This window comes from Pleurodeles waltl, chromosome 11 (genome assembly GCF_031143425.1).
Source record: "Pleurodeles waltl isolate 20211129_DDA chromosome 11, aPleWal1.hap1.20221129, whole genome shotgun sequence".
Classification (NCBI taxonomy): domain Eukaryota; kingdom Metazoa; phylum Chordata; class Amphibia; order Caudata; family Salamandridae; genus Pleurodeles; species Pleurodeles waltl.
Genome location: NC_090450.1, coordinates 968,137,692 through 968,150,996, shown reverse-complemented (window position 1 = coordinate 968,150,996; position 13,305 = coordinate 968,137,692). Strand labels below are relative to the sequence as shown.

Below are 13,305 nucleotides of genomic sequence, written 5' to 3'. Positions count from 1 at the left end.
CCCACTGATGACATTTAAATTACATTTCCTGTGAACACTGCGGGTGCCATGTACTAGGGATTCCTGCGTATGCTAAATACACCAATAAGAAGCATACCAATTTTACCATGTTGAAAGCAGGAGTAGCAAGCACTTTACCTCTGGGGTAATGTATAGACCAGGAGATCAGGGAAGGGATGCTAGGGCAGAAATAACACTTTTCTAGTAGACCATATTCTTCCAGGGCAGCCCCTATGCTGCTCCTGTGGCTAGGTCTGCAGCTGCCACGAGGCAGGGTCTGACAGGGGCTTTGCAGCCTTGCACCAGAAACATGATTATGGCCAGAAAGGGATGTGGGGGTAGCTGAAGTCACCAAGACCTTCACAAAAATAAAGATAAACAAACACTTGTGAACTTCATAGCAGGCCACCGCCCCCACACACAGCTGGCCCCAGCTGAGCTCACGTCTGGCATCTGCAATGTGCAGCAAAAAGAAGAAACGAGCAAGGAACAGATTGTGTCTTGTTTTTAATTTTTAACAAGCTATTTTTGGAAAGCAGGCTAGATCCCTGGAGATTTTCATTACTGCTTGATGCTCTGCCTACAGCTTTTTCTTTCCATTTAGTGTGTGACTGGCTGTCCTTGCCTTTCCCCCTATAAAACCCTCTCTCTGAGTAATTCCCTCTAACCCTGACTCTCTCTCATCAGTTACACTGAGTAATGCTTTACTAACATGCCCTTTAAACTACCAGTATCAACAACACTTGTTTATCTATAGCAACATTTTTGTTAATTAGTTAACGCATACCAAATAGTAACGCTTCAATACAAGACTGCATCCTCCAGAATGCACTGGTTTGTCAAATGAAAATCCAGCACTTGCTAAGTGGTGTCCTTGTGATAGGAAATTATCTGGTGACTGGTGCAGCGATTGATCAAAGAAACACCAAATGAAAAGTACCAAGCGGGTCTCACATAACTGGAAATTGACTGTATGTATGTAAGTATGTATGTATATATATGTTATTTTTATAGCACTATTTTAGCCAAAAGGCAGCTGAGCGCTGCACATAGTCAATTAGAAGTATAACGTCAACAATTAATAGGAGAGGAAGCATTGTGAAGTACAGTTCTTTAAAGAGGAAAGTCTTCAACTCTTTCCGAAGTTGGAGCAGCGTGAATGTGAATGTGGAGTGATCCTGCTGGATATGGGGATGTTGTTCCAGATCCTGGATGCATAGATTGAAAGGCCTTCTTCCTTGTTTTTTCTTTTTTACACTTCTTAGCCTGTTGTCTGATGGTGTCCTGGCTATGGGTGTGCTGAGAACCACCAGAGATGGTGAGCTTATTTGCAAGATAAGCGGAGGCGCTGGTTGTGATGATTTGGTAATTTTGAAGATGGTGCGGGCCAGTAAGTGAAACCACTTGAGTTCCAATAGGATGGGGATAAGGTGATCATATTTCTTCAGACCCTGGATGAGGTGTGTTTTATCTCATCCAGGATGCCCCTCAGGGGTGCCAGTGTGGCGTTTGGAAGGCCATGGAGTAGTGCATCATCACAATCGAGAGGTGAGAGTACAAGGGCTTGAACAGCAGTTCTGAAGTTGCTTTCTTGAACAAACTGTTTGACTTTCTTTAAAATAGAGCTGGTACCAGGCCATCTTTGTTTCTTGGCAATGTGTTCCTTGAGGGTGAGGTTGGTGTCTAGAGTGAATGTGAATCTAAGTAACTTAGTATTCAGTGAAAGTTGGGGTTCAAAGCCAGGAAGGGTCATGTCATTAACTTATACTGTATCTTGTTTGGAGTCGCAGCTGCTACCAGGATGGGGGTGGGAGGCAGTTAAATAAAAAAATAATAAACGTACCTGCCCCTCTGTGATGCACTGCTCTGCTCCAGCAGCCTCATCTCCTCTCCCCAACCAATCACAACGTTTCTTTCATGCTGTGCAACAGCATGAAAGAAGTGCCATGGATGACCTGAGCGGGCAGAAATGCAGCTCAGGGGGACAGTGGGGTGCTGTACTTAGTCTCTACCCAACTGTAAAATACAGCCAAGGGGAAAGTTTCTATGTGCGCTTGTCAGTATGGCTGGCCTTAGACGTCCGTCCAAACTGACATGCGCACTCAAAAGTGCACATACCACTCCTCCTCCACTTGACATGGAGGAGGCTAGCCCCACCCTATGAAGGTGGAAAAATAAAGGGTAAAGTACTTTTATTATCCCTTTTTTTTTCTACTTTTCGTCAGTGGGACGACGCTCCTCCGCCATAGCGGAGGGGCCACCCCTGATTGTTTGTTGTTCTTGACAAATGACAGGAATTCTGTCTTGGATGGGTTGAGCTTCAGATAGGCTCTGGACATCCAGGTCTGTCTGCAGTGTAAGCCATGTTTGGGGTATTAAATGTCTGAAGCAGAGGAGATTTTCAAGTAGAGTTGTACATCATCAGCATATTGATGACTCTTGATGTTATCTGTGAGCAGAGCACCAAACAGCTCCATGTAAAGGTTGAAGATGACAGGAGACAGTATGGAACCCCTGGGGACTCCACCGGGGACAGAGATCTTGTGCTACCTGGAGATGCCCAGGTGAACCGGCTAGAAAGGAAAGAGGAGAACCAGTGAAGGACATTGCCAGTGAATCCCATTTGAGATTCCATGATGCACATGAGGGTGGGATGGTCAACTGTGTTAAAGACAGCTGAGAGGTCCAGCAATATGAGGAGACAGGGTTCATCCATTTTCATCTGTGGTCAAGAGGGCATCATCTATGATGTGTAAGGTGGCCGTCTCCATGCTGCAGCATGTTCTGAAGCCAGAGCGGAAGTCGCGCAGGAGATGGTTGCATTGCTGTGATCTTCGAGTTGAGCTCAGAGTGCTCTTTCAACGATCTTGCCAGTAAACGGTGGGTGAGTGATGGGCCGCTAATTTGCAACGTCATCATAGTCTAATACAGGTTTCTTTAGGAGTGGGAGGATCTGGACTGTCTTGAGAGCATTTGTAAAGATGCGTTGAGTGAGGGAGGCTTTGACAGTGTTAAGTAGGGGTAACAAAGCATCCTGAGAGAGAGCTTTGATGGTTGACGATGGTAAGACAGCATCTTCACAAAAAGTGATTTTGAGGGATTTGAGTACATTAGCGATATCTAGAGAGAGAGTGTTTTAAAGGCTGATAATTACAGGATTCTATGAGAAGGTGTGGGTGTGAGAGATGAAGCAGGTTTGGTGTTTTCCGTGTGCTGCTGGATCTTCAGTATATTTTTATATAAGAAGGGGTTGATGGCATTGCCCTTTTCTATGGAGTGGGGAACAGGTGGCTTTGGCAGGGGGTTGATGTAGTGCTTCATTGTCGTGAACAGCGATCTGCTTCAGTTGGTGTACATACTTTTAATATATGGCCATAACCTGTATGTTCTGCAACTCCCCACCTATTAACGGCCTTTACACCCAAAGCATCATTATATAATACTCTTCACACTAAAATAGTCTCTAATGCAGTCTGTTATTTAGCTCCTCATAGAAAGGTATCTAAACCCTCTAAGGACCATTAGCAACAGTTACGAATATTCAGTATTGGTATTCAGTTTATCAGTGCCTGAAGGATGAGAGACTGACTTGGCCCTGCCAAAGTCTTGATCTATTGGTCACTAAAGATGTTAAAGGTGAGCATTTAGCTCACTGAACAACTTTGGTTGCTTATGGTTGCACAAGAACTATGTACTCAATCACTCTGATGTCAGTGTGAGACAACCAGTCACTGCTAGAGCACCTCTGCACACAGCAGTATAAGGTGACTGTCTCACTTCAGGGTGTTACGGATATTGTCTCCAGTGTAGAAGGTTTTCCTTTCAAATCATTGTTTTCAGGTGTGTTAGTCCAATTAGTTCAATGGAAACAAATTAGGTTATCACATTAAAAGTCCAGGGTGGAAAAGTGTCCTCATGACCTGGAGGAGGTGGTCACCTTGCAGCAATACAGAGGTAAATAAATATTAGGAGTTTCTTGGTGAACCAGAGCATCGCCTCGCTGTGGGGTGGGGAGGAGAAGAGGAAGCCTTCTAGTTGTAGGAGGTGTAAAGCACAGACAAGTCAATTTCTAATCCTCTGTTTCGCCCACAAGGTCCTCACAATTATTCTTCAAATCTACATCGCTTTGCACTATGAATACAATTTTTAGGTCTGGCTAAAGACAGCTTGCCAGCCTTTTGTGTTTTCCTACAAAAAATCATAATAAAAATGTACGTGTGTGTAAATACACACACATCTATCTATCAACTTCAAACTTTGGCAACACAACAAAAAAAAAAGAAAATGAAAAGAGCAAGGAACAGATTGTGTCTTGTTTTTAATGTGTAACAGGCTATTTTTAGAAATCAGGCCAGATACCCAGAGATTTTCATTACTGATTGACCCTCTGCCTACAGCTATTTCCTTCCCATTCAGTGTGTGACTGGCTGTACTCACTTTTATCCCTATATAACCCACTCTTTGGCCAAGATTCTCAAAGCTGTCAGGCAACGCAGCGCAGCATCCAAAGATGCTGTGCATCATTACCTGAAAGGGACAGGAGCCCAAATGCAATACTAGGGAAGGGGGCTCCGTAGCCCCCCTCCCAGAGCCTTAAAGGGCCCTGGGGACCCCTATACCCAGGGGCCAAATACAGCTAAACAAAGAAGGAGGGCGTGCACCCCTGAGCCTTCTTGGACCCAGGAAACTCCACCCCCTGCAGCCAAATTCTAAGGGGAGGGGTGCCTACAGCCCCCCTCCCCGAGACTCATTAAGCCCCGGGGACCCCATCCCCCAGGGTGGCATGTTATAAAGGAGAGTGGGGCCGCGAGGCCCCCCCTCCCCTCGCACCGACACTCCTCAAGCCTATTTTGGCCCCTGTGACCCCATCCCTTGGGCCTCCATTATTTATAGGTGGGTTAGCTGGTGCCCACCCAGAGCACCTACCAACCACCACTTTGGGGTTGCTCCCTGGCATGGGGTGGAAGCCAACATTGCTCCCACCAGGAGGAAGCAACTGCTTTTTACATGTTCCCTCCAGGCGGCAGCAATATGTGTTTTGTTTCGCAGGAATGCGGGCAGGGATACAGAACAAAAGTCAGACTGGAGCATTTTTTAAGCTCCGGCCACCTGGAAGCACACTTGTATGTTTGTTTCCGTTTGGCGGGAGACGTAAAAATGCTCCAGACAGACAGGAGCAAACCTATATTTCCCTGCCTGGGGTAATGCGGGCAGGAAAATTACTCTGCTCCAGGGTCCGCTCCCCGGGACACAGTCACTCCGCCGGACCCGGGTATGGGGTCCTTGGGCCTTTTAAGGCCTGGGGGCGCCTGTGGCATCCCTCCCCTTTTTTTAAATAATCGGCCATGGGAGATAGGGTCCCTGGGCACTTTGAAGGCTCAGGGAGAGATGCAGCCCCCCCACCCTCCCCTTTATTACATATTTCGTCACTTATGGATGGGCTCCAGGGCACTGTAATTGCTCGGGAAGAGGGGCCGCATGATTCCTTCCCCTTAATAAAAGAATGTGGCCCTGGATAATGGGGTCCCGGGACCTTTGAAGGCTCAGGGGGAGGGGGAACATGGCCCCCTTTACCTTTACTGGACATTTCATCTTAGAGGGATGGGCTCCCTGAGGCCTAGAACTGCTTGGGAGAGGGGCTGTGTGCCCCCCTCCCCTTCATTAAAGGATGTGGCGCTGGGGGATGGGTTCCCCAGGGCCGAAAATAGGCTTGGGGAGGAGAGCACCCACTGACGAGGCCGCCTCCTCATATACTTTTAAATAAAGGAGTCTTGTGGTATTGCAGCAAACATTGCTGATATTTTTTCAATTTTCGCCATCCCAGGGGTGGGGCCCTCTATGGGGCCCAGGTGTCTAGGGGGGCAAAGTATACCTACCATGCCCCCTTATGTATTATATTGTTTAAATGCTGGACAGGGGACTAAGTTCCGAGTCCTGTAAAGGCTGCCTGCAACAGTGCGCTCATGTTGCTGGCAGCCAATCAAAGCACTCGTTTCTGTAGGAGTCTGACTCCCATTGGAGCGATTTGGCCCAAGGGGAAAAAATCTCCCTGGGCCAATCAGAACACTTTATTTTTTTTATTGGGTTTGAGGGACTCTCATGAGAGTCCCTCAGACCCAACCATCCAGATATACAATCATTTTTTAACCTTAATTTCTTAAAAACTACTGAATGGAGTTATCACAAAAAGCACAATCTGCTGACCAAGATCCAGCTTTCCGCCAAATTTGGCGTTATTCTGTTCAGCAGTTTTTGTAAAAACGCTTTTGACAGGTCTATGGAAAATCATTGGGATTTTGCTTTTTGTTACAACCCCCCCTTTTTTTCCTCTCAGTCCCTGTTTGACAGATTACCCGTAAACCTTCCATGCACAGACTAGGCAAAAAGAGCACTTTTTTTGGAAAGTTTTGTGAAGATTAGTCAAACTGTGCCAAACTTAGAAGCAAAACCAAAAAAGGCATTTCTATTGAAACACTGACTTAACATCGAACTATAACGATCCAGTACTGACTGCCCTGGGATACATATTATTTTATATATATATATATATATATATATACACATATATACATCTTACACAGTAGCTGTTGCCACCATGTAGTTACCGTTCAGTTGCACTTTCCATAAAAAAAGGTGTTTTTGAATTGCGCGTACTTGCGGGGGTCTGTCACTGCTTAGAAGATTATATAATATTAACAGATTACTAACGTGTTTATAAATAAAGAAGCAAATGCAAATTGAAAAAATAAAATGTTCTATGATTGTGAAGGAATTTGAAACATTTGAAACTGGAGGCTAAAAATGAAGTTGGTATCCTCAGAATGATTTGTGAAAACAGTGCAAGTGCATCGAACACAATATAGTATGGACGATGGGTGGCCTGTATGGAATTTAGAAAAACTCCGGCCTTCCCATCTAAATTAAAATTATGTTTTTTTTAAATATTTGTTTATGGACTACATAAAATTCATCATCATGTTTGTATTTGTTTGATGAATGCTTGTTTCTGTGTTTTTGTTCACTGTTCTGCAGTTCAAATCAGGAAAATTGCTTAGGTCAGGCTTCCGGTAGTGACTCAGTGGGGGTCCCCAGGTTCCATCAATGGTTTTCCACAGAAGTCAAAGGGTTAAGAAACTCTGGCCTATAACTTTGGTCCTCATGGACAGATCTGCACCAAACTTGGCCCTTGCTTATTTTATGTGTCTAAAGGTCTGGTATGGCTATTTTTGTGCACCTCAATGCAGGAGAAAATGATAGGGAGCGGATAAAAAATATGTTTCTCTCCAGTTTAGTTTGCAGAGTAAGTTTTTCTTGCAATTACAGAAAAAGCCAGTAAAACGTATGTAGGCGAAATGTGGCATGAAAGTAGAACTTTACTCAGAAAGTGTGCTATTCCTGGTTTCGGTGTAAATCCTCTCAGTAGTTTCTGAGATACTTTTCTGTAGGTGTTGAAGAGTTAAGCTTCTAAAAATTTCTTGGCAATTTAAACTTTCCAGAAGGACACTTTCAAGTTAATTTTAAGAAAAATGTGAGTTGCCATAAAGGACTTCAATTATCTCTCCCACCATTTTGAAATGTGCAAATACTGAGTTTTACACCATGTGGACAGAAATAGCGCACAGAAGACTGGAGACCCAAAATCCAGTTTTAGGCCACCAAGTCAACTAGTCTAGTACCCAGAGGAGTGGAATAAACGATCCAAAAATTAATAGAATGCAATTATTCAAAAATAAACCAATGAATTTGCAAATATTTGTGAGCACTGATTAATCATTTTGTCATCATAAATGGGTGCCATTTTACCGAGCTCACGAATTCCTGTAAATTTGCGAGTTTGAGAGATATTAAAAAAAAGTGAACCTGCCAGTGAGGGCCCTGGTCCAACATCACGCGTACACAGCCATGTGGCCTGCCCGGTGGGGGAGGGGTTGCTAGCCCTCGTGGGTTGGGGCTGTCCATGCAGGTGGAAATTTGGATACATTATACCTTAAAATATCCCAGAAACTAATTGACAAAAGGGGAAACATTCTTTATGCCGACTCTTTTAAAAGGTTAACGAAACCGGAACAACGCTTTCTTTAACCACGACTTCGTTATTTTGTGCCTTAACCACGCATGTCCTGAACAACAAACATGCATGGTTAAGGTACAAACAAGGGAGTCGACTGAGGAGGACGATGCAGATGACGAGGCGACGACTCAGGTAAGTGGGGGGTGTTAGGTTTTGGCTAGGGGGTGGGGGGTCGGGGGTTTTAGGTTTTGGGGTGGGGTTGGGGGGTGGGGCGTTTTTGGTTTTGGGGAGAGGGTGGGGGGTCGGGGGTTTTAGATTTTGGGGTGGGGTTGGGGGGTGGGGCGTTTTTGGTTTTTGGGTGGGGGTGGGGCGTTTTAGGTTTTGGGGAGGGGTTGGGGGGGTCGGGGTTTTAGGTTTTGGGGTGGGGTTGGGGGGTGGGGCGTTTTAGGTTTTGGGGAGGGGGTTGGGGGTCGGGGTTTTAGGTTTTGGGGTGGGGTTGGGGGTTGGGGCGTTTTTGTTTTTGGGGAGGGGGTGGGGGTCGGGGTTTTAGGTTTTGGGGTGGGGTTGGGGGGGTCGGGGTTTTAGGTTTTGGGGTGGGGTTGGGGGGGTGGGGCGTTTTTGGTTTTGGGGAGGGGGTCGGGGGTTTTAGGTTTGGGGGTGGGGTGAGGCATGCAGGATCAATGGGTGCCTGTTACTAATGACTTTACCAGGAATGCCTTTACAACGAAATATTGTTGTTAAGGCATTCGTGATAAAGGCATTAGTAGTAACAACGAGGTCGGTGTTCCGACCTCGTTGTTTAGGCACCCGTTGTTTTGTCAGTCGGCATTCTGTCGTACAACCTGACAAAAGACATTAAAAGATTAGTTATGGTTCAGCAAAAAAAACAGTGAAATTCGACTTTAGTTTATGCATTATGCAACGAACACCATTTCTGATGCCCAGCCGTATTTTGCTCTTGGTAGACAGACATTTTTTTGGTCAGGTGCCTTCAGCAGAGGGGTGTACTGTGCAAAGGGGGAACATCACTTATGGTGTAAATTGTGTGTTGTTTACCACGGCGTCCAAATGTCACCACCTTTTCAGTGATGTTTGCTAAATCATAAATTATCTTTAACTATGTTTTTTCGGTGAAAAATATATAAATCTGTATAAAATATATAGATGCCCACAAATATATACGCACACAGACACATAAGGACTTTTAACCAGAAGCTGGGGGCTATGTTACTTCTAAATGCAGTGATTCTTTTTGTTTTTGGTCAGACATTTTTCTGTTTTTTGTGAAGAAAGCTCCCCATGATAAAATCCAGGGTCATCATTAAAAACACGTTTTTGGGCCCTCCTAAATTTGTCCAAATAACACCAAAAAGGAGTTAGAGGTAGACTTACCAAACATCCCCCACAAATAACCTATATCACACAAATGATATGGCAGGGGTCTTTCCCTGTTCTTTATTCAGGACAACGACAGAGCGCACCAGCGGCAGCTGTGGGTCGAACAAAGGAACCTGTACCTTGACGAATGTCTGGCTACAGGAGAGGTTTCTCCCCCGGTGTGTCTGAATGCCACAACACCCGACTAATATAGGGTGAAGACAGTGGACTAAAAGGTAAGACTTTTTCTTACCTGCATGCACTTGGAAGGTGCACGAGTGACTGACTGTAGGGGTGCCCGGACTGCCCTGATGAAGGCCCTAGATCTTCATATGCAGAATCCAATTTGAAGCCGAAACATGTTGGCAATTACATTCTAATGTGATGCTTAAGATATAAACTCCTAGTAGCATCCATCTTGTTTTAATTCAACCAAGTGTACCTGCAAATAAAAGAAACCCCTGGGTTTACACTTAGGTTGCTATATGATTAACTGGACTCGATGCATGACCAGAACATTCATTTTCTGTTCACCCTCCTCCCTTGAGACCACCTTGTTAGTATCATCTTAACACAGTGGGTCGGACTGGCCGATGATGAAGTTTACCACAAAAGAATGGATGAGGCCTTTTCGGCCAATATCTTTATGCTATGTTCTAGCCACTATCCCGTAGCTTAGCGTTTTCCCTTTGCCCTGAATAAAGAGCATGGAAAGACCCATGCCTTACCAGTTGTGTGATATACCTCCTAAATTTGGCCTACTAGTGATCAGAGTTGAATAAATTTCTCCTCATAAAAGTGAGTTCCTATGATTTATTGTTGCACATTTTCATGCCACTCTCTAGCGATTGGAGGAAGTGATTCTTAGCCGCCCAGAAACAGTTTCTCTCTGGAGAGGTGCGTCAAACTTAACTAAAGGGGCATGATGGAGGCGTGAGGTCGAAGCCTCATCTGCTTCCCTCTCTATCTTTGTCACTTCCTACCTCCCTCGTATCCTCACCCATCTTCCTCTTGTTCTTCCTCCAACCCTCTCTCTCCTTGTGAAGTTTCTTGCCCTTACCCTCTCTCTGATTTCTGTCTTTTTCAGTTTCTTCTGTATTTTTCACGATCACCTTCTTCCTTGGTCTACCTCTGTCTGTCTTGTACTCTCTCCTGACTCAGCTTCTCATCCCTCTTTTCATTCTTCCTCTATCTCTTTCCGTCGCTACCCCTTGCATTAATGCCCTTGTGAGAGTCCTCTCCTGTTAGGGTGACCAGAAATGTAAAACCCCAAACTGGGACATTTCACAAAAATAGAAGAAGGACTACAATTTTACTTCGAAAATAGAAGGACTACAATTTTCCTTCAACCGAGCGTATAGAATGACAGCACTCATCTACACAGAATTACAGAAGAGGCACTAAGAACATAAATAAAATGCGATTTTTAAAGCCAGTGTAATTCCTGTTAATTAAATTGCTTTCTGATACCACCTGCTAACTATCTCTGCTTTGAAAACAAAAAAAATCACCTCCCACCATTTTCAGGACATCTTCTCTAAAAAGCAGGACATGGGCTAAATTTCCCGATATCTGACGGGAAAGCTGGTGAAAAACGGGGACTGTCCCGGCAAATCAGGGACGCCTGGTCACCCTACCTCCTGTTTCTCCTGTCTCCATGTCTTTAACAGGGTGGCTCATGCTTTGACTATCACATGCTGTCTCATTGAACGGTTGACGATGTACGTGCGTCTCAGGCCAGTTTACAAGAGTACCCGGGAAGCAGTAATAACTATCCTTGGCTCATGACAAACCAGCTGGGTTTTATCGACTCCTGGAGGATGAGAAACTGAGTTGGCCATGAACATATGATCCTCAGGTTACACACACAGGTCTGCAGACGGTGATGAACTCACTGCAGTCAACCATTTGGATGGGGGGGGGGGGGGAAGGAGAGAGGTTGGTATATTAATGTCCGCGCAATGATCCATTCGAATTTACTCCGTCCTCTGTTTCAGGTACTGCGTGTACTTCCGCCTGAAGCAGGTGGGACCGGCCTGCCGTCTACAATCCTGGACCAGCCAGCTGGTGAGAGAGAGGCGTATCTGCATGGAGTGCCAGGTCCACGCCATGGGCAGAAGGGGGCGCTGCGAGGGAGACGGGCTGGAAAGCGCTAGGTAAGTGCAACTCAACTCCAAGCACTTCTTCGCCTCTCTAGAAAGAACAGTGGCCGTATTAGACACACACTGCCCCAGTCTGCACCGCGGCGCACTTCTGGGAGTGCACGATGCAGGCCCGGGCAGTGTTCACTATTTACAACATATGCATGATTCCCAGTGCAGGCCCAAACCTATGGTTTAGGACAGTGGTCTTCAAACTTTTTAATGCCGCCAGTGGTAAAAAAAATCATGGGGTCCCCCTCCAAATTTTTCACAACTATTCTAATAAATTGGCAATGTTTAAATATGTGTAGACTTATTTAAACATTGCAGTTAAGTTATGTTACTGTTATAAAGTTGCATTCAAATGCATAATTGCCCAACATACTGTTCTGGTCAGACATGCCTTACTAACCTGTAAAAGTATCAACAGTGTGATTATTGGGGGGGGAGGTGAGGTTTGAAGGGTGTTTTAAGTCTCTTCCCTTTTGACACATACTCCTAGCTTGGATATAAATAACAAAACGTGTTAGTGCTGGCCCATTACAGAGCGGTTTGCTGCTGCTATTTTTTTTCAGCTTAAAATCAAAGCGCTGTTATTAGGATAATGCTTCTTATGGCCAAGGCCTGGCACCCCCTATGCGACCACTTGAGCCCGCCCCCCCCCCCCACCACCACCACCATGGGGCCCACCCCCAGTTTGAAGACACCTGGTTTAGGGTGAGGCACAAGAGTTACCTCATTTGCATTGGCCACACTCCCAGAAATGAGAGCACACTCCCTCAAGGTCACATTTAGCACCAACATGATCCTAGGGTGACCCACCTGGCATGGAGGCAAATTCTGGACATGACTGTAAAAAAATCAGGGCAAAGGGTCAAAATTCAGAACAAAAATTCAGGACAAAGGATCAAAATTGAGGACAAAAATTAAAGAACAAACATAAGTTTTACAGATTTACTATTTTTTACATACCACTTTTTATTCACTATGGTCTTTTCGTGATTGCCTCCTGGTATGCTACATTCAAGAATCACATTACGTCCTTGTTCAGTAGTAAATTAATGCCCTTCAGCACTGTGTCAAGGCCCTCACCCGTACCCAAATATACCCAATCTTTCTTGGAGAGAAAGCAACAGCAAAATTCTGATTATGTTTCTAAACATTTTAAAACCCCTGGCAAACAGTTGGAAACATTAAGGTAAGGAACCATATGCTAGTTCAAACAAGCTGAACAAAAACATCCGGCTCACCTCAGCCTCCAGTGGGCTTTAAACTTAAAAAAAAATAATGAGGCAGAGCAGATGGTGTGGGCGACAGTCTCACACCTAATGTCAGGATGTGAGGTACCTACAACTTGTCTGTAGTCTCACAGCACTAGAGTGTATGTCCGGGACTCTACATTTATCCCAGTACAGGGAGCCCAGACTACCAATTAAAGAGATTAAAAGAGGAGAATGAAATTTAGATCAGATGGGAGATCTAAAGCACATTTTCAAAAGATTTGTGCTAAGAATTGGAGAAATAAGGAAGAGAAGAACAAGGTGGGACAATTCCTAAAATGAGACAAAATGGATCCACCAAGAGTATTGGAAGGTATTGCATACCTAGGGAGTTGTCTTAACAGAGAGGAGAGAAACAGAAGAGGCACTGTCAAGTGGTTGAACAAGCAGCACCCACCCACCTAGCAAACTCTTCTGGTGCAATGCCCCACTGTTTGTGCTTGTGAAGGATGAGCAGGGGCCAGACCCCTTGCAAGGCTGGGCTAGGCAATTGCCC

General features: G+C 45.1%; 1 protein-coding gene across 3 annotated transcripts in view; it reads left to right on the top strand.

The window, feature by feature from the left end:
• Positions 1–13,305, top strand: part of LOC138266436 (somatomedin-B and thrombospondin type-1 domain-containing protein-like) — a 260,922-nt gene that overhangs the window by 234,880 nt on the left and 12,737 nt on the right. For all 3 annotated transcript variants that reach the window (XM_069215202.1, XM_069215203.1, XM_069215201.1), the window contains exon 4: positions 11,386–11,544. In XM_069215202.1, coding sequence (XP_069071303.1) covers positions 11,386–11,544 — 159 coding nt within the window. The remainder of the gene's footprint in view (positions 1–11,385; positions 11,545–13,305) is intronic.